The sequence below is a fragment of the Pungitius pungitius genome, chromosome 9, assembly GCF_949316345.1.
Source record: "Pungitius pungitius chromosome 9, fPunPun2.1, whole genome shotgun sequence".
NCBI classification, from domain to species: domain Eukaryota; kingdom Metazoa; phylum Chordata; class Actinopteri; order Perciformes; family Gasterosteidae; genus Pungitius; species Pungitius pungitius.
In genome coordinates, this window is record NC_084908.1 from 4021196 (window position 1) to 4044030 (window position 22835).

The 22835-nt window shown below is 48.0% G+C and overlaps 1 protein-coding gene across 8 annotated transcripts in view; it reads left to right on the top strand.

The window, feature by feature from the left end:
- rbfox2 (RNA binding fox-1 homolog 2) overlaps positions 1–22835 on the top strand; it is a 32963-nt gene that overhangs the window by 4872 nt on the left and 5256 nt on the right. For 2 of the 8 annotated variants that reach the window (XM_037471002.2, XM_037470998.2), the window contains 9 exons: positions 3849–3899; positions 14866–15072; positions 15852–16016; positions 16450–16503; positions 16670–16762; positions 20595–20682; positions 21276–21332; positions 21416–21608; positions 22170–22215. In XM_037471002.2, coding sequence (XP_037326899.1) covers positions 3849–3899; positions 14866–15072; positions 15852–16016; positions 16450–16503; positions 16670–16762; positions 20595–20682; positions 21276–21332; positions 21416–21608; positions 22170–22215 — 954 coding nt within the window. Of the gene's footprint in view, positions 1–3848; positions 3900–5614; positions 6798–14865; positions 15073–15851; positions 16017–16449; positions 16504–16669; positions 16763–20594; positions 20683–21275; positions 21333–21415; positions 21609–22169; positions 22216–22622; positions 22660–22835 lie in introns of those variants that run through there. The other 6 variants (XR_005120270.2, XM_037471000.2, XM_037470999.2 and 3 more) reach the window with 6 other exon arrangements.

Here is a 22835-nt window from a genome sequence, read left to right on the forward strand (position 1 = left end):
GCTCACAAAGCCCAGCGTCTCACTTCTTGCCTCTTTTATTTTTTGAATCATTTATTGCAGGCATCGAGGCAGGAGTTGATCTCTGACCCGTGATTGATGCCGACACAGTGGGGTGCGGTTGTGGCGGAGAGCAATCCATTTGTACCACTGCAGCCCGCTAATGGGATATTCTTCCCCATTTGCCTATTGGCACTGCTGTTTTTCTCGTTAGGGAATGATGTCATCACAATGCAGGGGTGGAAATGTTCAGTGCTGAGGCAGAACTTCTGCAGAAGTAAGTAAAAAGTAAATCAGTGCAGCTTGCAGAGTACGACTGAATGCATTCACCAGTGAGTGGAAATGTTGGCTGCGCCTCGAAGACATCAGCTGCTGACCTCCTGCAGCCGACGCTGTGCTCATCCAATAGAATTGATTTTAAATGAATATTAAGCTGCCCGCAGCACAGAACACCAGTGGAGCGCTCTCGATAAAACGAACGAAATATCTGTATCGGGCTATTGTGCATTCCAGCTGTGTGCTAGGGAGTTTTTCTCTCCGTTCGACAGAAGAAGAAGAGGAGGGAGAGGGGGGGGGGTAATAACAACTCGCTGCAGCCCTGGCCCGCATCAGACTTCGGGAAATGTCGTAGCGGTTGTCCACTTCGATATCCATCTGCCGTGCTGCTGAGCGACTCATGTTTTGTTGTCACATTGCGTAGGAGCCAGGGCTCTCTCTTAACCTAATAAGGACTGCCCCCCCCCCTGTGGGGGGACAGGGGGGGGCGGGGGCCGCCGCCAGGACAAATGACTTGATTTGGACATTAGTGTAGGTGGATATATCACCCGGTTGTACTTTCATCTTTGGGCCGTTGCACTGAAATAGGAAAGAACAAGTCAGCAAGAAAAATGAACTCTTGCTGCTGACTCGAGAACATTTATTTAGTTTTTCGGGCCCCTGTTTATTTTTTTGTGATGAATTGCCAGCAGAGGTCCGTTGACTGAATTGTGTTTGAGAGGGACGCCTCTCTGTGTTTTGGTAATTTGTCTCCGGGGCCGATCTAATGTCCTTTAAGTGACATTATCCTCGGATGTCAATTGCAGTTATTGGATTTGTCACTCTTACAGTGTTGATTTGTATAAAAGTGTATTTATTATAAAACAAGTGCATCAAGATATCTAGGTATAACCTATATATAGCTACATGTGGGGGATACTATTGGCAGGTATATTTTCTTGACTAATGAAACAAGAATAATAATCAACAGCCGTTCACATAAAAGTGCTTCTGATCCTTACCTTTTATTTTAATTATCACAAGGTTTAACAATGTGTTTTTCACAGCGAACATATTTAATAAAACCTTGCTTAACAGTCGAAAATGTACAGCAATCCAAAAACTCAACGTGGCCCCAAAGCGTCCAGCATGAGGCTGTGGTTTGGTTTTAGTGGAATGATGATGATGATGCTGCTGTCAAATAATCATCGAAGAAAATCTTGATGGGCAATCACGTTTTGCACTAAACAATTACATGCAAGTACCTATCTCCCCCAATCAGATGTGAAATAAATTGGGTGGGATAAAAATAATTTTCAGTTCAGCCGACGGACAGAGGTTTGATTGTGTTGCGTGCGATGCGCCAGCCGCACAATGATGATGATGATGATGATGATGCTTTTAATATTATTATAATGGGAAGAACTGTTGCGGCGGCTTCCGAAATGCGACTCCGCCCCGCAGCTAACACCCTCCTGACAGAAGCACGCGTAGCCTCACCGTGGAAAGTCGGAGGGACGTGGAGTACATGGGGGTGCAAACAAACTTCAGGCGGCCCCGCTCCACTGTTGGGAGGTATAGCACCGAAGTGCTCTGTGTACCAAATGGATTCACGTCCTCCTGAGTGCGCCGCAGAGGGCCCTTGCCCCGCAGACAGGCAGCGTGACTCTGGGAGCAGTGAAACGTTGCCACCCCCCCCCCCCCCCCACCTCCCTCCCCCTCCTCCCCCCTCCTCCCAAAAGGAAATAGAGGCCTTTGTGACTAAAGCAGGCGTCGCACACAGACAGTGGACCTGTGGCTCCCTGCAGAGAGCACCCGAGGACGTCGGAGGTCGCTGAGCGCCTCATCCCTCACGCGTTGTTAGTACCGGGCTGTCCCCCCCCCCCCACCTCCCCCCCGCAGCTCCCCCTTCCTCCTGCCTCCTCGCCATCTGTTGACTTCCAGTCATTTTATTTCTTTCTCCTGATTGCTCACTCGGTATTCCCCTGCAGCCCCCCCCCCCCATCCCCCCAACCCCCTCCCCTAGAAGAAATGAAGCCAAAACCCCACCATCATCACCCCCCCCACCAGACGAGAATTAGCTGTGCTTTCATTTGTCATCACCGAACTGAGGGAGAAGAAAAATAATATCGGCGTGATTTAACTATCAGTACAGTCTTCTTTCTCCTCGTGTGTGTGTGTGTGTGTGTGTGTGTGTGTGTGTGGGGCAGAGAGTGAGACACACTCCACTCTGATGGCCTCCTCACAGATATCCCTCTCTCATTCCTTCCAGCTCCTTGAGGAAATTAAGCACATGACTCCGCTCATGTATGAGTCATTGTCTCTGCTCCCACTTCTCCCCTCGTTGCCGTGCATTTCCTGTTTTATTTCCAGCTCTCAGCCTCTTTTAATATGAATTCCAGATGTTCCTCATTTGGATGTAACGTTTGTTTTTGTCGACACATTTCTTTTCTTTTTGGAGGGGGGTAAGGGGGGGGGGGGGGGGGGGGTGTTGTTTTGGTCTCGACTGCACGCCCGCAGTGCGTTGTGTTTAGACTTTGGCCTCGCTGTAAAATAAGATTTATACTTTATTCATGTTATTCAAGCCTCTAAGAGGTGATTCATTATTTAGAGCTTCTGCCTCCCAAAGCCAGTTCGCTAAGTACATTTTTGGCTCCGAGATAGACTCGCACAGACTGCATTTCTTCTTTCTGGATGCTAGCACGCTTCCTTTTTTGCATTAGGAAGCATTGTGCTTGGTGCGGGCGGAAATGCCCCGTGGGTTCCTGGGTTAGATGGCTGCAGTATTAATCAGGCGAACCGAAGCCGTAAAGCGCGCCGAGCAAAGTGTTCCCCTCGAGGACGGAGCAGATGAGGGACATTGGTTCCAGATGAAAGGAAGATCATGTGTGGTGGGGGGAGGGGGGGGGGGGGTTGTTTTATAATCTAGCGATATGAAGGGGGGAGGGGTGAGTAACCCCCCCACCCCCCCTTCAAAGCGCATTATAATTGCTGCGTAAAGCCCCCTTTTATGATGGAAGACATTAGCATGAAAGTGGGAACACGACGTTATGAGTACACATGAAATGAGTTACAAACTATTTTGGGGTGCAGGGGACGTGGTTTCTGTTTATTTGGCTCCAAACAAAACCTCTTTGACTTCATGCGTCTTGTTCAACTGCAATTACTCAGCAGACGTTTGGCGCATCCCGTCTTTGCTGCAGCACAGAGCGCGTCGGGAGGAATGTGTGGGAGATTGCATCAGGGCCCAGGACGCCATTTCACACTGACGGGGGCTTGCTGCGCGCGGACACCCCTGACCTATTTATGATTTAAGAGCTCCTTCTCTCGGCCCCTTCTTTCATCTCCCGCTCGCGTGATCGGAGTCGCCCCCGTTATCACGGCTTCCCGAGGCAGACAAAAGATCCGCTGGGTGGAATAAAAGCGGGAGTGTGTCAACACGGGCGATCTGGCGAGGAGAGACGGCCACGTGCCACGCAACTGTCAAAGTCAAAATGAATGAAAGGGTGAAAGAATCGAGACGAACGAATGAAACGGCTGTCCTGTACATGATGTTTCTGACCATGTATTTAAAAACCTGCTCTCTTCTCTTCCAGAACAACGACCCTTTGACCCTTGGTTACCATGGCTACCCCTCTCACAGCCAGGTAATGACTCAAATCCATGTTTTATAATAATCCGTCTTCCTTTTTGCTCTCCTATTCATAAAGCATTATTTATGGCTCTCTGAACCACAAGGTGGGGGTGTAGATTATAATTTATCAGTCGTGTAGAGGAAGACGGGCCTTCACTCTTACCCCCCCCCCCCCCCACCACCACTTCTCTGTTCTCGACATCTGCAAAATTATTAATCATCTTTGAGCTTTTAAATCCAACTTATTTTTTCTGTTGAACATGAAGATTCTCCCACGTTTTGCTCCTCAAACAAAGCTTACCACTTACCAAAGGAACCGTCTGCATTGTGTGTGATTGTGCGTCTGCAAGGCCACAATCTGTTCAGCCATGTTTGCATTAGCCCGCTGATTGTGTAATTAGACTGCTCAGTTTATGTGGTTAATCCTTAGATCATCCTGCGCTCATCCTCTCATGCTCTACCCATAATCCCCTCATCCGTCACTCTCCGCAATGCCCGGCAACCCCCGGCTTCTTATCTGCGCCTCATCTCTTTTAAACCTTCATTTGTGCGGCCCTATTTGTTTCAGTCTGAGGATATTTCATTTATTCATTTCACCACGATTTGATGCAGCTCTGAACCGTTTCCTTGCTAGTGACGGTGTTCGCAGAATACTCCCAAGGTGCAAAGCGCGCCAACGATCTCTCGTTGTCGTGTAAAGGAGTCCGTCAAGTGCTACTCGAGGGACTTTGAAAGTGTAAACCGGCCTTCCGACCGGGGTGTTTTAAAGAAGGGCTTAGAGGGAGGAAACAATGCAGGGCAGCAGGCGGCTCCCACAACACTGAGGTGCTAAGCTGTCAACCGCAGTGTGAGAGTGATGTGATCAAAGGGAAGAGCAGCAATGTGAGCTCATTTCAGACATGGGGTATGAAACTTTCCTTTTTATATCCGTTGAAGTAGTTTTTCGGGGGGGTTATTTAAAACTATAGCAGCAAGTCGTGATTTTTTAAATTCTATTATTTGATCTGAGTAGATTTCCTTTTGTTTCCCAGTAAACGATGCATGCATCTGTCCAAAGCCTGCGCTGAAGACTAATACTGTCTGTGCAAATTGGTTCAGTGTTACAATTATTCAGTATTTGGAGGACATTGAGGCTTTTTTGTTTTTTTGTTGGGGTGATCTTATTTCATTTGTGTTGAATAATGTGATTTGATGAATCCTTTCATTGTGTTCCGCTCCGGTGCTTTTCTGATCGAGTAGCTGCTCGAGGCATGTGTTCCTGTCCCCGGTGGTCGATACACGTGTCATTAAATGTGTCTGTCTGAGAAATATATCTGGCTCTTTGGCTGCTAAATGCTCCACTGCACCATCTCGCCGGCTAGAAGCTTCGCTGCGGTTTGGTGCTGGGAAGGTAGTGCACTGTTCTCACTGAGAGCAGCGCTCTAATGCCGACTGAGAAAAGACTGGTGGGTTTGGTCCGAGGAAACCGGTGTAGAATTGTTGCATCGGGAGTTGATGTAGTCATCATGACGTCGCACATTGGTCTGTGGACTGAGGTTTTGAATCCTCCAGTCTGACGCCATCTTGGATTACGGCCGTGGCCATTTTGGCATTTTGCAACCAGCGTAGGGAAAGGTCCATGTTAGGCGTGCAGAGGAGGCCGTATACTGCTCTGGTACCAGCAACGATCTTTGAATCACAGTGAGCCCGCCCTAACGCATACTCCTCGTTATGATCCTCTAATGGACCATAATACCCTAAATGCACATCATGCTGCATTGAAAAAGACTAGAAACTAGAGGTTCAGTCCGTAATCCCGTGTTTACAATGTTTACTGTGGTAATAAATCAAGTGACAAGTAATAATTTAGTAATTTTTACATACTCTCCTTCAATCAGACTTGGTTTTTCTACCAGAGGAGTCACCCCCTGCTGGCAAGTAGAGAGAATGCATGTTGGAGACACTTCTGTGTTAGCGTCCCTTTTCCGAACCAGAGGTTGCCGGCTGGTTATGGGTCCTTTTGCATAATAGGTACCATGTATGAAGCACATGGATAGCCTGTTCCCCTGTTAGTGCAGCTGGAAGGGTTCAAACCTCGATGCGGCGGTACTCACGCTTGAGCAGTATTGGAAGTGCCACGAGGACCTTTTTATATTCGACGCAGTCCGAGTGCCTTTTATAGCAGAGTGTGTTGGCCGCTTGTTCAAACATGAGACGGACATGTAAATTGCTAGCACATTTATATAACACGGAGCATCTCTGGAAGGGGCTTGAGAGGGAGAGGCGAGAGTATTTGCTTCCTCTCCCAGTGGTGCCAGCAGCCCCAGTTAACTCACCTACATGGAGAAAGAGAACAGAGGGAGAGAGAGAGAGAGAGAGACCGACCGACCGAACAAGGGAGGGAGGTACTGCGACATAAGAGGGAAGCAGAGGGGAGGGGAAAGTTTGCAGGTGTGACAGAGCCAGAGAAGTAGGAGGGGGGAGGCGTCAGGCTATCTGGGTGAGAAAGGAGGAGGAGGAGGAGGCGTCGGACTGGAGAAGAGACAGAAGAGATGAGCAGGCAAGGGCACAGCAGCAAAACAGAAGGCTGGGGTAGAGGGAAAGGAAGGAGCGAGTGGGAGAGGCAAAGAAAAGAGTGAGTGGGAGAGAGAGAGAGAGAGCGAAACAGCGAGAGTAAGGAGAAGAAAGCGAGCAAGCGACAGTGACAGGGACAGAGGCCAGCATAGGAGGAGGAGGAGAGAGGGGGGGATTGGCATGGCAGACAGCGCGAGCGGGGGCAGAGAGAGGGAGATTTTGAATCCGTGAGACAGACCAGGAGAGGCTGAGCTGGTGAGGGGACACAGGATCGCAGAGGGAGAGCGAGGAGCGACGACGGTCTCCAGTAGTAGCACGGAATACGATGATGGGGCTGTACTATCCTGCCGTGTTGTCGGTGAGTGTTTATCCTTCTATTTCGTTGTTGTTCGCCTTCCTTTTGAATACATATATACATTTTTAAATGAACGTCCTCCTCCGTGTGCGCGTCCGCCGCATCCCAGTTTCGCCCCGCTGCTCGGGCTCCACTGTACACGGAGAGCGGCAGCCACCGAGCATGAAATGTTAATTAACTGCTAACAGATGAGGACTCTTCTTGATACACCCCCCCCTCTCCCATCGCTCCCTCCTTTGCTGTAGTGGTCCAGTCGGGGGGGCAATGCACAGAGTGCCGTTAGGACACACTCGCCGCCCCCGTTTGCTACGAGGGAGATAAACAGTGAAACCGGCGTAGTAGGCGTAGGATGACGGCGAGATGCAGGCGCGGGGATGGTGTCGCCATACAATTATAATGCACGCGCGTTGAGCTGTTGTCCCCCCCCACCCCCCACCCCCACCCCACCCCCTCTCTGCCCAGCAGCGCTAGAAGTGCATGCAATCTGAACATCAAGCGCTTCTGCCTCTGCCAGAAACGGCGCTCTGCCATGTATTATGTATGCTCAGAAGATTCATTCAGTGCGGCGTGTTACTGTGCTCAGCTGGATGAAGCGGCGTGCTGCTGCTGCGGTAAAGTCCTCTCTGAGTGGAAACAGTGAAGGAATGGAGAGGGGGCAGGAGGCGGGGGGGGGGGGGGGCGGCTTTCTCCTTTATTGCCTCTGCAGCTGTCTCTGTACGTCGCTCAAGCCCCGTCAGCGAAAAGGACAGGTGCCCCCCCCCACCCCCCCCCCCCCCCCTAGAACAGTTGTCTCTGTCCTTTTCCTTCTCTCTTATGCATCTCTCCAACACCTCCTCACTGTGATTTCTGTGTCACACATATCACACACAAACGCGCACACACATTGAAGCTGAAGCACACAGTGAGTCGCAAAGTTGGTGTCTTGCTCATATCATTACATTTCGTTTACTGTGAGTCAGTCCTTGTGTGTGTGCGTGCGTGTGCGTGTGTGTCTCTTTCTGCTATACCTTGGATTCCTGCTCCCTTTACTGTTTGACCTCTTTTCCCCCTCCTCTCGCTCTCCCTGGGGCCCTGGCAGCTGTTATCTCAATGTTTTCCCTCTAAGAGCCCCCTGGAAGAGGGGGATGGGCCGAGAAAAGAATGAGAGAATAGGAGCGAGAGAATAGCAAAATATATATATATTTTTTAAGGCGACGGGAGACCCCTCTGTGCGGTTTGGCGGGGATGCCCGTGGATCAGGGTGCTGAAATTATGCGGAGAAGGACACTCGAGGGGAGATGGAGAGCCACATATCAGCTAAACTGGAGACAGCTAGTTTGCTCTGTGACGCAATTTTCTGTAGAGCTGACTTTGCAGTTGTGTGTGTGTGTGTGTGTGTGTGTGTGTGTGCTCGCGTTGTCTTCTCTCAGTGGTTATTTATGAGCTCTTTTAAAGTGTTGCTGCATGCTAATATTTTTGGCAATGCTGCAAGAGGAGTTGTAGTCTTAGTGCAAAAAGCTCGACACATTTCTTCTCAAAATCATTTCTCAAGCCCCACCTAAGTGTGTTCCCTCAGGCGAGGGAGAGACGCCTACCTGCTGCAAAACTGCGTACACACACACACACACACACTCACTGCCACGCTTTCATAAATTGTAAGCGGGTCATGAGGTTTCACCCCCTCCCCCACCCATCTCTCTTCCCCCTCCCACCCTCCACAAATCTTGTTATCGATTCTTTTGCAGGGTTAACAATGATGGTCGGTAAATGATCCCAATGAGCCGTGTTGCCTTGGCAACTTGCATGAGTCATTCATTTCGCACCGGATTGTTAAATGGTTCAAGGAGTGAGGGAAATGTCGACGGGAGAGCCATGTGAGGTGAAAAAAAAAAAAAGCCTTTTGCACAATGCTTTGAAAAAATCCAAAGTTAAAAGCCTCGGAGCCGCTGTTTTTCTTTCGCAGCCATTTGCATCTCTAATAGCTCTCAAAAACAGCGCTCGCTGCAAGGCGTCTGAGTGGAATTCTAAAGGACCTGCCTTTTTCTAAATGGACAGGGGGTGCCCTCGCCGGCCCTTTGGACGGCACGGTTGACAGTGACAACACGGCTCGGCGGCTCGCTTGTGTGCATTCTCTAAACCGAGGCCCACTCGAGCTCCAAAAAACAAGACCAACCCGTTTGATGGGCATGCCTGTCGCACTGAAAGAGGCGAGTGCACGTTGGGTAAACACGCGTCCGTCCCTGAGTTTGTGTGCTCACCTGCACGCGTGTTTGTTTCGGGCGCCGCGCGGCTTTTTTGTCGAGGAATCAATGCGGACAAATAAAGTCATCATCTTTTTTTGTTTTGTTGAGTGTTTACCTTTCATAAAAAGTGCTGCGGCGGAGCCGAGCGGAATGGTTGACACAGCGCGTGGAGGGATGACAGTGACAGCCTGTGGTAATGCACGAATGCATGCCTTTTGAAAAGGGGGGCTGGAGTCTCCCTGAAATGTGTTTTGAGGAAGGGGAGTGTTGAACATGACACCGTAGAGACGGACGGGGAAGGGCTTGTTTGACGAGCAGACACGTGACCCTATAAGGAGATGGAGGAGAGTGTGGGGGGGAGGAGCCCAGGGACCGCCAAAATCGTGTTGCTATGAAGCAAAATGGCCTTGATTGGCACGGGGGGGCGGGACATATGCGAGGGTCCCGTCTGGATTTTTTGAAGCGTTAAGAAGCAAAGCGCAGTTAGAGAGAGGGGGGGGGCAGTGGGAGGAAAGGGAGAACAACAGCAAGAGGAGAAGAGCAGCAAGGGGGCAGGAGGAAGAGTGATGGCAGAGGAGGAGGGGTTGACGTGGGATGGAATAATTTAACAAGAGGGGGTCTCCTGGCTCATCGGTATGCCACAAGCACGCCGTGAACGCTTCCCCAGCTGTTCGCAGTTCGAGTAGCATCAGCACCGGGTCGGGAGCCAAGATCTGGGCCGAGCACGACTTCCCCATTTAATGCGACTATCGAGCCAAAATGTGAGCTGCCGCTAACTGCATGAATCACATTTTCCACCGTCAAGTTTGCCGAATTTCAAACCAATGTGCTCGAGCCCCCCCCGAGAAAGTAAGATACCGAATCGCTCTTATTGGCGTGAAATGACCCGGTGTTGCTCCAGTTAGCTCTTAGCCATGTTCCTCTCCCCGTCCTGTGGAGACGCCGCTGCAGACGAGCACATTTTATAACGTGTCTCCTTAGACACACTAGCTAGTGCTAACTGACCCGAAAGTAAGCCAGCTATAGCTACCGCTCTGAGTCACTGACTTTGCCTGCCCAACGCACCCACTTACACAACCCTCCATGCGTTAACGCCCCGGTGCCACGGGAGCGGAAGCACACACACACGCAAGTGCACTGATATGCACATGATATGTACACAAACGCAGCGTTCCCAGAACGCAGCGCTGGCCCCAGTGCTCGACTTACAGTTCGTCTGTCCACAGGCCTGCCCCCCCCCCGCCCCACCCCGTACACCCCTGCCTTCCTCCGGTCATCCCGCCATCCATGTGCCTTTATTTAGCAGAAGCTTTTATCCTGATGCGAAGCACAAAGGCCACTCGCAGTCAGCGAAAACCCCAAGAAGCAAACCCCCACCCCCCCCGCCAGGCGGCACGCAGGCACTCACTATTCCTGTAGATAGCGGGGCTGTTGACTCAGTGTATCGGGTAGAGAGCGGGTCTGTTGAGATGCGGCTAAATTGGATCTCCTCTGAAAAGGCCAGCCGTCGAACACAAATACAAGGTTGTTTTTGGCTCGTGTTCCCGCTTCTATTTCGGTCCGGCGAAAAAGGAACAGGAGCAGCAACAGCCGGGGTTGTCCATTCCCCTGTCGGGCCGTGGTCTGTTTCCGCGCACGAGCCACCTCGGCGACGGGGACGCTGTGATTGATGGGGATGCGATCTGATCGGAGGAAGTAATACACGGTGTCTAGATGTATGAAAACCTCAAGTCCTAAGCGTGCGGCATTTAAAATTCATGTCACTATCTGAGTTGCATCACAGCTCGTCAAGTCCAAGACTGACTCATCAGGAGACGAGTGAGTTGTGCCGTGAGTCATCAATGTTGGGACTCGAGTAAGGCAACACTGGAGCTGTGATGAACATTTTATTGCAGAGTAGGAGGGTAGTTTTCCCAACAAACGTCTCAAAAGGTCTCTTTATTTGTGTTTGTCTAATATATTCTGCATCATTCCTATATTGCTGGGTGGAAGTTGCAGACTTATTTTCCCCTTTTTGCCCAAAATGCCCAGTAGCTTCAGATTTTGCCTGAGCGTCATGCGAGTGCTTCTGTGAGACTGCACCAAAGCTGCGAGTGAACCAACTGCTGGTTCAGGGTGATCAAAGAGTTACAGAATCACCCCCCCCTCGCCGCCCACCACCACCCTCAAAAAGCTTCTCGACGCGGGTTAAAGGAGAGCGGTGTCTCAAGCTCTCTGGAACTGACAATCTAACAATGACGGCGACATCGCGCCCTGAATGTCTCTAGATGCTGCGTCACTTTGAGGAGAGACCACTCAATGCTAACATGTGCATCAGTATGTGTACCCAAATATCCTCACAATTCATCAGATATTAGTTGAGAAACTTCAATGGTCTCCTATACTGTCAGTGTGGCTAAAATATCAAAAAATTTCTGCAATGAGGAAAAACTTTCGTACGTTGGTTTAGTCTCGATGTATTGCCCCCATTTCTCCTTTTCCCATTTCACCACGTGACCCACCCCTGAGTGATCACCTTTCCCTTTCCCCGTTTTTTTGTTTTGTCCTGCAGCTTAGCTCTTACCTGTTGTAAGAGAATGAATCGCTCCGCACGCCGCCGCCGTTACCAGCGCGTCTGCATTCGCTCTGGGGCGTACTGACGCAAGGCCACGCCAACCGCCGTATCGCTCGCGCCACAATGTGTTTGTCTCCTGCTGTTAAAAGCCCGGGCTGAACCGACTAACGTTTCAGATTTCTTCTCCCTTTTCTGTCTCTCTCGGATGTAATAAATTCAGGATGTCTCGTCAGATAATTTCACCTCGTGTTCACATTATTACCGTCGGTGATGTAACCGTGGTACTGAGAGAACATTCGTAACCTATGAACAATGTTCTGGGGGCCCTTTTTAAGCTTCTGTTCATTAATGAAAATTCATGTTTTGAATGCTGATGTCCTAAAACATTTGAAAGGATAAAATGTTTTGCAAAAAAACATCCATAGATGTATATTTAAACAATATCTAAAATGATGACGCCACTGCCATTAATGAGCAAACGTTATGAAATCAAGGTGAGGTTGTAAATAAAACTGAGGCGGGACAGGAAGGCGACGCCGAGAAGGATCTTATCGCTTCTCAAAATGTAAATTCGGATGCTTGTGGACAAGATTGGAAGAGGTTGCTACAGCTGCAGGGTTTGAGAGGAGCGGACACAGCTGCTATTTCTAAAAGTCAATGAAGTTAAAAAGAGTTGTGGCTCGAGTGCAAAGCAGCGGGGTTGGAGTGCGCGGCTTGTGTTCCCCTTCCCACCTGGCAGGAGAGCAGCAGGCTTCAGGTGGAGACGTGGACGCGTGCAGCAGCAGATTAACGCTGAACACCATTTACTGTATGTTATCGGGGTGAGATAACACGGCCGCCAGGTAAGATTGCTAAAAATCACAGTGCAGTCATGAAAGGTTCAAAGCGTCTAACTACGGTTTCCTTTTGCTCTCACATCGGCAGGAAAAAGCCCTGAGGTGAAGTAGGTTCTGAAGGCAGGGGGGGGTTTCTTTTAACTGATAAGCCGAATGAGGAACGGTGCTGAGAGATGTTAATGATTACTGCGGCGTTTGTGCCACATATCTCCAGGATTGAGGCGTGGTTGAGGGGCTTGGACTCATTAATTTAAAAGTACAGAACAGTCTTTTACCAAAGTGAATTTTTTGAACAGAATGTAAATAATAAATTAGAACATTTCTAAAATATGTATTATGAGTTTGTCTCAACACAGAAATGTGTTATTTACCACTCGGCTAAAAGAAAAGAAATGGACTAGTGTTTTACAATTAGGTTTCAACAATGGGGAGAAATAAGCAGAGCTGGATGAAGCATCACACTGTTTTCTCCACAATGGAATTCTTCCCTTGGATTTTGGATTATTACAGAAATTAAGTTTTGTGGCAAAGCTTTATGATGCATAACGTCACAAATGAACACATTAGGATTTTTATAAGCCTGGATGCAATTTGCAGAAGAGAAACGCCAACGGAGGCGGACCACTCTCTACCTGGTAATTTCATATTATTGCATTTGCAGCAAAAACAAATGTGAAACAGACGTGCTCGCCCCAACAACTGCACGCTAAAATGTGTTTGTGACGACGTTTCCCTCTCACTGCTCTCATGTCACAATATCCATGTGATCCGTGTCGACCGGTGCATCCCCCGCTTTGTCACTGAGGCGAGGGGCCGGCTACCGTATCACAGGTGTGATGCCGAGAAAGGTCAAAAGCTGGAAGACAGATGGTGGACACACACACACACGCACACACTTCTAACATTCCCAAAGGGACAGAGATCTGTTGTGCAACTCAGACAGGCATCGCTGCAGCTTGTCGCTCTCTCTCTGCAACATACACGCACAGACATGTTTAGTCCATGTAGACATGCAGATGTCTAGCAAGCATGCACTCTTCAGTGGTTCCCAGAAGAACAAGACATACTTGGTTATTATTTTCATGACCTCATGTCTCTGCTGCTACTAATGTTACATCTAATGCTAATAATAATAATGATAAAAATGATGAAGGAAGCAAACAATATAAAAATGTATTATTATTATTTTAATTGGAATATGAGAAAACAACAAAGAGAGGCAGCCAAATACAACAATTTTTTCGCCATAGCTACATATATCGTTTGAATACTTCAGTATATCATAATTTTCTATGTGTGTCTTGAACAAGACCTTTTTTCTGAAGCGAAAAGTTCTCAACTGTTAACACCAGGGACAACGGTAGAAACAAGCCTAGGGCCTTTTCATTTTGTTCATGTCAAAGTCCAATTTCCAATACATTTTACTAGCCATGCTGGCGCTTTAGCATGGAATATTATGCACATAATAATAATAATATATAATAATATAAACATTTTCTCCCCATCAGTTTTACCTCCACTTTGCATTTGGTAATTATCTTATTTGTTTTCTCTCTAGCGTCACACGGTGTACACGGTTAACATCATACTGTCTGAACATTAGCGTGTTAGCGGCGTGACGCGTAGCGCGTAGCTCAAAGCACTGGAGCGGAGCGGCGTGACTGTAGTCGTAGCTATAAATACATCATAGTGTTACTGTCTCCGTTTGATTCAGCGTCGTTATCGGCGAGTTATAAAAAGATCTGAAAGACGGCGACTGTTTTGGTTTGTCTTCCGCAATCCCGCGTGAGAGGCCGGGCCGCGCTTCTTCTGTCACTCATCACCTTTTTTATCGGCCCCCTCCCATCGTCTCCCGTCGCTTTCTCTCCACCTCCCTCTCCAAACGTTACCGTGTAGGGTGTCCGAGCCCCACAGCCCACACCAAGGAATGTGTGTTTGGTGTCGTCCCACCGTCTGTTTGTTGCTGCCGGTATTGTTCTCCTACGCGCTCGCTGCCCCCCCCCCCCCCCCCCCAACAATAATGTTCACAAAATCCTTGGGCATGCTTCCTTACTAACAGTTGGTCTTCTTTAGAGCGCTTACGTGTGTGTGGGTGTCTGCGTGTCAGAGGTGCTTGTTCGCAGAGGCGTCCGTGAGTGTGTGCGGGCGCTCGGCGGCTCACTATTGTACAACACTGAGTTTGGAGGCATCTGACCCTCAATAATGGATAGCTGCAGTGAATATTTAATGGATGGAGGGGGGGCGGGGATACTCTCACACAGACACACACACACACACATATGGGCAAATGGAAATATAATATCCTCGCCTGTGCGACATTTTATACCAAAGCTCCTGGAGCCGCGGTCTCTGTGGTCGGGTGATGCTCTCGGTAAAGGATACCGTGGAAGTCAGCCAGAGCGCCACTTCAGCCTCCACAGCTTCCTCACCCCTCTGTGTGTGTCTCTCTACCCCAACAGGGCTCTCAGGATAGTGCTGGCGGTCAGGAGGGACTCGTGCCTCCACCTTTCTCCGCATTCCCGCCGCCGCCACCACCGCCCCCGCAGAACGGCCTGGCCTTGGATTATGGCGGGGGGCTGTACGCGGCGGGGGCTGTCCAAGGGCCCGTGGAAGCCGGCGGCGCGGTGAACAGCGTCGCAAACGTCGGCAACAGCCTCGGCGTCCAAGTGAGTGTCTTGAGAGAGTCCCGCGTCAGGTCTTTGTCGCGAGAGAGAGTGCCGCGGGGCAGTGAGCAGTGGAGATTAAGGAATAATAGTAAATCAATGGGAAGCACCAATCTGACCATCTCTGATTGACTCCATCAGTCAACTGGACACGGAACCAATCACAGATCCGATACCATTGTCCGTTTCCCCGGGTAAGAAATCTACAAACCTCTGTGTGTGGGACTGAAGGAGGTCAACTATATGCAACTATACTTTTGTTCTTAAAGAGCAATATAACAATTCGTTTGAATTTGAATCCAAGACTGGACACGGACAGAATCGGGGATGTGAGTGAGTGGAAGTGAGACTGTAACAGTTCCTCCACACGGTTGATTACGATATTACTATTACTAGTTTATTGGATACATTTAGCTGAAACTAATAACCGTCTAATCCAGCAGTCTTTTAATCAATTCTAAATGAGTCTCATCTTGTTCAGAAGCTGTGAAACTGTTGAACTGTATTGTGTTGTTGTCATCTGTGTTTTTTATTATGGAAGTCTAATAAATGGAAACGCACACGTTCACTCTCTTTTCAAGCGAGAATGACAAATATACTGGCTTCTTAAAACACACTCATAATGAAAGAAAGCAATCATTTCCATTTAATTAGGCCCAGCAATCTGGAGCCCTCACTTTAGTTCCCGGTAAAGGGAGTTTCTAGACAGAAAGATTAGATGAATGAATCTGGACGATAATGAAGTACTTGTTCTTGTACTAAACCCTGTCCGTCTGTCGCAGCAGTCCGACGGCTCCTCTCAGATCGACGGCTCCTCAGCGGTCGGCTCAGGAGGAGGTGGAGGGAGCATCGGTGATGACTCCGATGCCAAGGGGACCCCCAAACGCCTCCACGTGTCTAACATCCCCTTCCGCTTCCGGGACCCCGACCTACGGCAGATGTTTGGGGTATGTAGACCACAGTACCACCACCCCCCCCCCCCAATCAAAGGAACGCTGCCGGTGACGTCCTCAGTTTTCTGTCCATGATCCTTTCCGACATTTTAAAAGAATTTAAAGCTCTGACATCGCAGCTAAAAGGAATCCATTTCGTTGACGTGGCATGTCATCTGGGAGAAAGATGACGAGATGATTTAGAGCCAGGTGTAAAATCCTGGCCTCAAGTTCAGTTTTTTATTTTGTTTTGCAAGAGGAATGCGTTTCAAATGTGGTGCAGAGAAAAGAGCAGAGGCAAGAAAGACGAGCTGGAAGAAAAGCTTCAGCCATGACGAGCTGGCTCTGGGCCAGCTCGTCATGGCTGAACTGTGCTGACACCCTGTGGAAAGATGTAGCACATATTGCATACCTTTTTCATTTTGTTTAATTATTTCTTCTTTTACAGCAATATGGAAAAATTCTCGACGTGGAGATCATTTTCAACGAGAGGGGGTCCAAGGTATGAAGAAAAAAAATAACCGAAACAATGTGTCATTTTGTTGTAACAAAAACAAGCTCAGCTGAATCTCACCATCCATTTTCCACCTTCTCCTGCTCACCCCCCCCCCCCCTCCCCCCCTCCCCTCCCTCCTTTTCTGTTTTCCATTTCCCCCGTCTCCTCCCAGGGCTTCGGCTTTGTAACATTCGAGACAAGTGCGGATGCGGAGCGGGCCAGAGAGAAGCTTCACGGCACGTTGGTGGAGGGACGTAAAATCGAGGTAACTCACAACCTCCGCCCCACCCCTCCCCCTTCTTTTTTTTTTCTTTCTTTTTAAACAGCGACCATTTTCTCCTCTGTTTCCCCTATCATATCCGACAATGAGATTGAGTTGGTTTTGGCCGTCTCTGCCCCAGCCAGCCGGTCTTTTTTCCCTCGGGTGGATGAATGCGCTCCACTCTAACCCCTCTGGCTTCACTACAGCGGCGCCACGCGCAGAGACGCCTCCTCTGACGCCACTTCCTGCTGATGTTTATGCTGTTGTTGTCGTCGTCGATGTTGTGGGCTGTCCATTGCACCTTGGTCTTAAAGCTGTGTGGTTTGCAAAGCATGCTGTGTGGAGTGGCTACGCAAACAGGCATGGCCGGCGAGATGTTGCCCCACGACGCGCCCGCGTCAGCTTCTGTCTCAGCATGTAGGATCTTTTCTCTTCTTTTATCATTTTTGTGATTTCAATTATTTTTTTGGTTCTCCTGCACCTTTTTTCATGACCATCATCACTTCTTCCATGATCATAATGAGCGGCCATCTTTGGTTCGTGGTTGGGTTAATGACTGGAAGGGCAGTTAAGAGCCTCTCAGTTAGTGCTTGCTGGAGTCTGTGAGAGGCTTCTGTATGTTGCATGGATGGATCATGAGGTCAGATATCGCCATGGAGATTTTACACAAGGGTGACTGGGTAGCAGGTGTGACGTGTTAACAGACTGATGCATGATGGGGAGCATTTTCAGGGGGCAGTTTGAGTCTTGAAATGAGTCTGCCATGAGAGGCGTGGTGTCATTTCTGATACTTCATGAAAATGTTTAAATTTAGGCGTGCAAGATGTGAACGGTTGGAAACAAAAAACTGATCTCACGGAAGTGCATTTTGTTGTGGCATCTTTTTTTGATTTATTTATTTGTTAGCATGAGCTCGGTTTTCAGTTGCAAATGGCCTTTGGAGATCAGATACACCATGCTTTTGCCATTTGCTCTGGCTCTTGATTTAAAAAATGAAAATCACGCTTTCTTTTTACTCGCAACTAAGGCTCCTCTGCATGCATGGTCTCGAATGTCTCGCACTCCTCTCTGTCTCTGTGTGTGGGTGTGCAGGACTAAAAATGTGGAGGGCCGGAGAGAGAATGAACACATGAAGGGAATGCGATAGGTAGCGGTCGTTTCCTTTCTTTCTTTCTATCTGTCTTATTATTTCTTTGTTATCCTCCATCTCTCTTCACTCTTTTTTCACCAGGCCAGTCCGTCTGTCTGTCTCTCCTAGTTTGTGTGTCCCCATATGCACCTGCATTCCTGCTCTCCCCCCTCTCTCCCCCCAACTCCCCATTTCTGTCCTGTGATGTAGTCAGGTAGCATAAACATTGGAGGTTAAGTTTGATTTTGAGTGAATATTTTGTCCGTTTTTGAACATATTCTGGGCACTAATAACGAGCAGTTCCCCTCCCAAGGCACATTTTGTTTTTCTGACATTCTCTGTGTCCATTTGTTTGCCCCCTTTGCCAACTTTTATGATCTGTGTTTGTAGTGTTTTTTTCTGTTTAAACCAGTTGAGGTGAGAGTGATACTTGTAGCTGACTGTTGACACGTGACCTGTTACATCACTTCCTCTCTACCACATGGTGGGGGTTGCTTTTCATTACCTCGTTTTGTTTTTCTTTTGACTTTTTTGTTTAGTTATTTGGTTCATCATTTCTTTCTTACATATATTTTCTCTATTTCCCTGATGATTTTGTGTATGTTGTTGTTGTTGTCAGTCTCCACGGTAACTGCTCGCGTGTCCTCACGCCGTTTCCCTGGCAACGGTAAGTTGTGTACACATGGCATCATCTTTGAATGACCCCTCCCCCCACCCCGTCCGTCAAAATAGTGAAATGAAATGCACCCAACACCCAAATGAAAGGGACTCCTCCACTGAGAGGAGCCCACTTGATTGATTGATTTCGAATGATTTACAAAACCCGATTGGCTAATCCTGTGATTGATCGGGGAGGTGGTGAATGAATTGATTACGAGATTATCCATTAATCGCATGGCGGTGTAACGGCCACCTGTATAACCGAATGTACTGCATCTATCTGCAAGTGCAACAGCTACGACTCGCACTATTTATGCATTCATTCCAATCACCTTCTCTAACTGCACTCAGCATTTAATTCCAGAGCCGTACCCTGCATGGTTTACTCTCTCTTTCTCGTCATCTCTATGACGCCATATAGTACTACGTCATCTCTCCGTGTCGTGTCAGCCAATAGCTTCATTTCTTTTGCACCTTAGCGGGAAGAGCATGCCGAAGCATGAGTGCTATGTTAGCGTTCCACGGAGAGAGGATACTAGTTGTCTGTGTACCACGGCGTACTGCAGTACTTGATCATCACTTCCTGTACCACTTGGTGGTATGGCCGTTTGGACTTGAACATTCAAATTCAAAGATTGAAATGTGGATAGTGTGCGCTCCCAAAGAGGATGCAAGCTTAAATTTCAACTTCGAAGTGTAGCTACTCTTCATATAGAAAGATATACGCTTTTAGTATTTTAACCTTTTTGAACAAAAAGCTGCCGTGGATGAATTGGTAGACCCCAGCAAAGCAGACCATGTGCCACTGATTGATTAAGCCTCTTCTTCGTTCCGATTCCCGTGACGATGGTGTCCTTGTTTTACTTTTTGATCGGTTTGGTTCTGGATGGTGTGTGTGTGTTGGTGGTTTGTGTGCTTCGAGGCCTCTCTGGTGTGCGACACTGATCTGGAATGCCTGGCAGTGTTTCACAACCATGGTTTGATTTTAATTTACATCTTTCCTTTTTTTTGAGGAATGATATTTGCATCCCCCATCCTGTCTATCTAGACTTCTCTCTCTCTCTCTCTCTCACCGTAGACGTTCTCGCTCCTTTCATCACTTCTCCATTGTTGCTCCTGTACAGTTAGATCCAACGTAGGCAAACGGTCGGATGGATATTTGTACGTGTTTATCGCATCTTGTCGTTTCTGTTTGTTCATTAGAAGAATTGCACATTTGAATGGATTGTTCACTCTCCCTATTGCTCTTCTCTCTCCACATCATGTATGTGTTTTTCTGTGTCTTTTCATGTGGACTGGCTCCTCTTCCTGCATCCCTCTATTTTTCTGTCATATCTCTCTCGTTTCCTCTCCCTCCCTCCTTTTTTTCTGTATGCTGTGTATTGGATCGGGAGGGCTGCCGAACCTTTTTTTGATTGGTCTCTTGCTGCATCTGACGCTTGCTGATTGGCTAGTTTTGCTCACCTCTGGTGATGTGATGCGCTCTCGATTGGCTGCGTGTAATCTGTGTATGAACTCCTTGATTGATGTTTTTTGCATTGTGTTCAACTGATGGATCTGCCGCTTAATTCACCTTCTTTTCCCCTCTTTTTATTTTCTTTGGAAAAAGGTAGCAAAAGAATGGTCTTGGATTTTTTTTTGTTGAATGCTTTCGTTCTGAAATATTTTGTTTTTCTGTATTCTGTGTGCCAATGGTTGCATTGTTTGTGTGCAAAACTGCCTGACTTACTCACCAGGATCCTCGTTTTCAATGTCTCTCTCCTTCAAAAGAAGCGCATGCATCAAATACCACCGCTGCTCATCAACAGAATTAACCTGTGTCTTAAGTAAACAACTGTCTCGAGTGTAATGACACCTCACACTTCACGTTCAGTAGGAAAAAAACCTCTGATCATCACGTGCGGAGTATCTCCCTCCGAATGCATTCAGTTTAAGAAAAAGCCTAAATACAATGTTTAGATTCTGCATCATTTTTGAGTTCCTTAATGGCTGTTTTTCTGCTGATCTGCATCGACTCAGGCGTTGACCACTGTTTCTGGTGTGCAGGTGAATAACGCCACAGCCAGAGTGATGACAAACAAGAAGATGACCATCCCTTACTCTAACGGGGAGGGCCTCGCAACGCTGCCATACGGTACTGCCTGTTAAACTGCACAGCAGATCATCCTATCCTTACTTTCCTGGGCTTTAATGTACTGGTAGAGGTTTCACTTCTGTTACATTATCGCTAACAGCTAACCATTGCTTTTATTGTTGATTCAACTATTGATTAGTCTCAAGGGAGAAATGTCGGTTAGTGTTTTCTAAAGCCATTAAATGACCCGTTCTGTCCACAAAACAAAGGCATTCAGGTAAATATATACATTTAAAAAACTGGAATCAGACTTTCCCTTTCTGTCTCAAAATAATTACTGAAAAGCATCAAACTGATTTGATCAGAGCACTGATCAATTTAATAGTTGCACTTTGCACGCCCCGCAAAGCAAAACCCATAATAACTACATATATATATATATATATATATATATATATATATATATATATATATATATATATATATATGTGCATGTATTGGTAATCATGTTGATGCAACCACTCTAAAAATCAAACAATTAGTTTCCTCTCCAGAACAGCAAATATCACCCTGATGGATGCACCAGTCCTAAAATGTCTGCGTGATTGCGTCCCATATTGATTTGAATGCACATCTCTTTTTGTTGACTGCAGCTGGATGGAAGTTGAGTCCCATGGTGGGAGCCATGTACAGCCCTGAACTCTACACAGGTACCAGCAGCACCAAACGCCTCACGCTGATTAACGCTGTTGTTTTTGAGATCGGATGCACAGATAATGTTTTTACTCCGAAGGCACTTCAGCCGATCTGTCCCAACTCCTCTGTCTCTCAGTGCCGGGGTTTCCGTACCCAGCAGCGGCGGCGGCGGCGGCTGCTGCGTCCACCGCCGCCTCCTTCCGAGGGGCCCACCTGCGGGGTCGAGCCCGACCCGTCTACAGCGCCGTTAGGGCCGCTGTGCCGCAACCCGCCATCCCCACCTACCCGGGGTAAACACACACACACACACACACATACACACTCACACAGCAAAGCCCGTAAACGGCTGTTTAAAGCCAGAGAAAGTATGTGGGTCGTCTTAAATGCATGCCTCGACTCCGTTAAGAATACTACTTAATAATTGGGCACTCTGCGTGTTTGGATATGTATCGATTGAGATGTTGACATTGATGGTTTGCCCAGCTGAAATACCTCAGAGGGTGGTGTTACATCGGTGTAGTCATCGAGCCGTAGTGTTTGCTCCCGTTGGGAGTAACAGTAGTATCACTCAGAAGTTCCTGCGGCTGTTTACAGGAGGTGGTATTTTGTCTTGCATGTTGCACGGTGTGTAATAATCTCACCTTTCTTTCTTTTTTCTCTCTCTCTCTCTCACAATCTGTTTGGCACCGTTCTCTCACCTCCCCCCCGATCACCACGCTTTGTTTGCCATTTTCTGCGATGCCCACATGGTGGCGCATCACACCACCTTTTTTTGTTTTGTTTTGTTTGTTTGTTTGGACTTTCCACCACACTCCTCTCTCTCTCTCTCTCTCTCTCTCTCTCTCTCTCAGTGTGATGGCCTATCAGGATGGCTTTTACGGTGCAGCTGATCTCTATGTAAGTATGCCGCTCTCCCCTCTTCTGCCTCTCTCATCACCTATGTGTTTCCCCCCGCCACCCCCTCTGGGTGTTCAAGTGTGACGAGGCACGGACCAAACCCATAGAGACGTGTCCTTATGGGTGTTCCCCTGGACCCAATCGTAAATTAACTTTTTAAACATTTGAATTACAAACTTGTCTCTTTTGTTTCCTTGTAATGTCCAATCTGCCATGAAATGCCCTTTCGGCGGTGCTTAAAGGTGTAACCGTAGGAGCACACACACCCTTTCACCCAGGAGCTCATTCATGGGTACACTCCTCTCGGGTTTGTCTCTCTGCATTTGTCCCAATGTGATAATGAGTGTGTGTTTGTGTGTGCGCGTGTGTGACCAGGTTGACAATAGCTGTTTCTGTTCTCTCTGTAGACTAGTGTTTCAGGACATTAGTGGCAGATTGCCCCAGGTAGGGTTTTACACACTCTGTGTGAGAGCCAGTGTGCATCCTCCTCGTCTCCAATGACTGCGTGCTGCTAGACGTTATTGACCATCTGAGATTGAAACGCCTCCTCTGTCTTCTTCTACTAACTCACTGGATTCTGACATGGGTGGAGTTGCGGAAGGGGGAGAAAATAATGATGT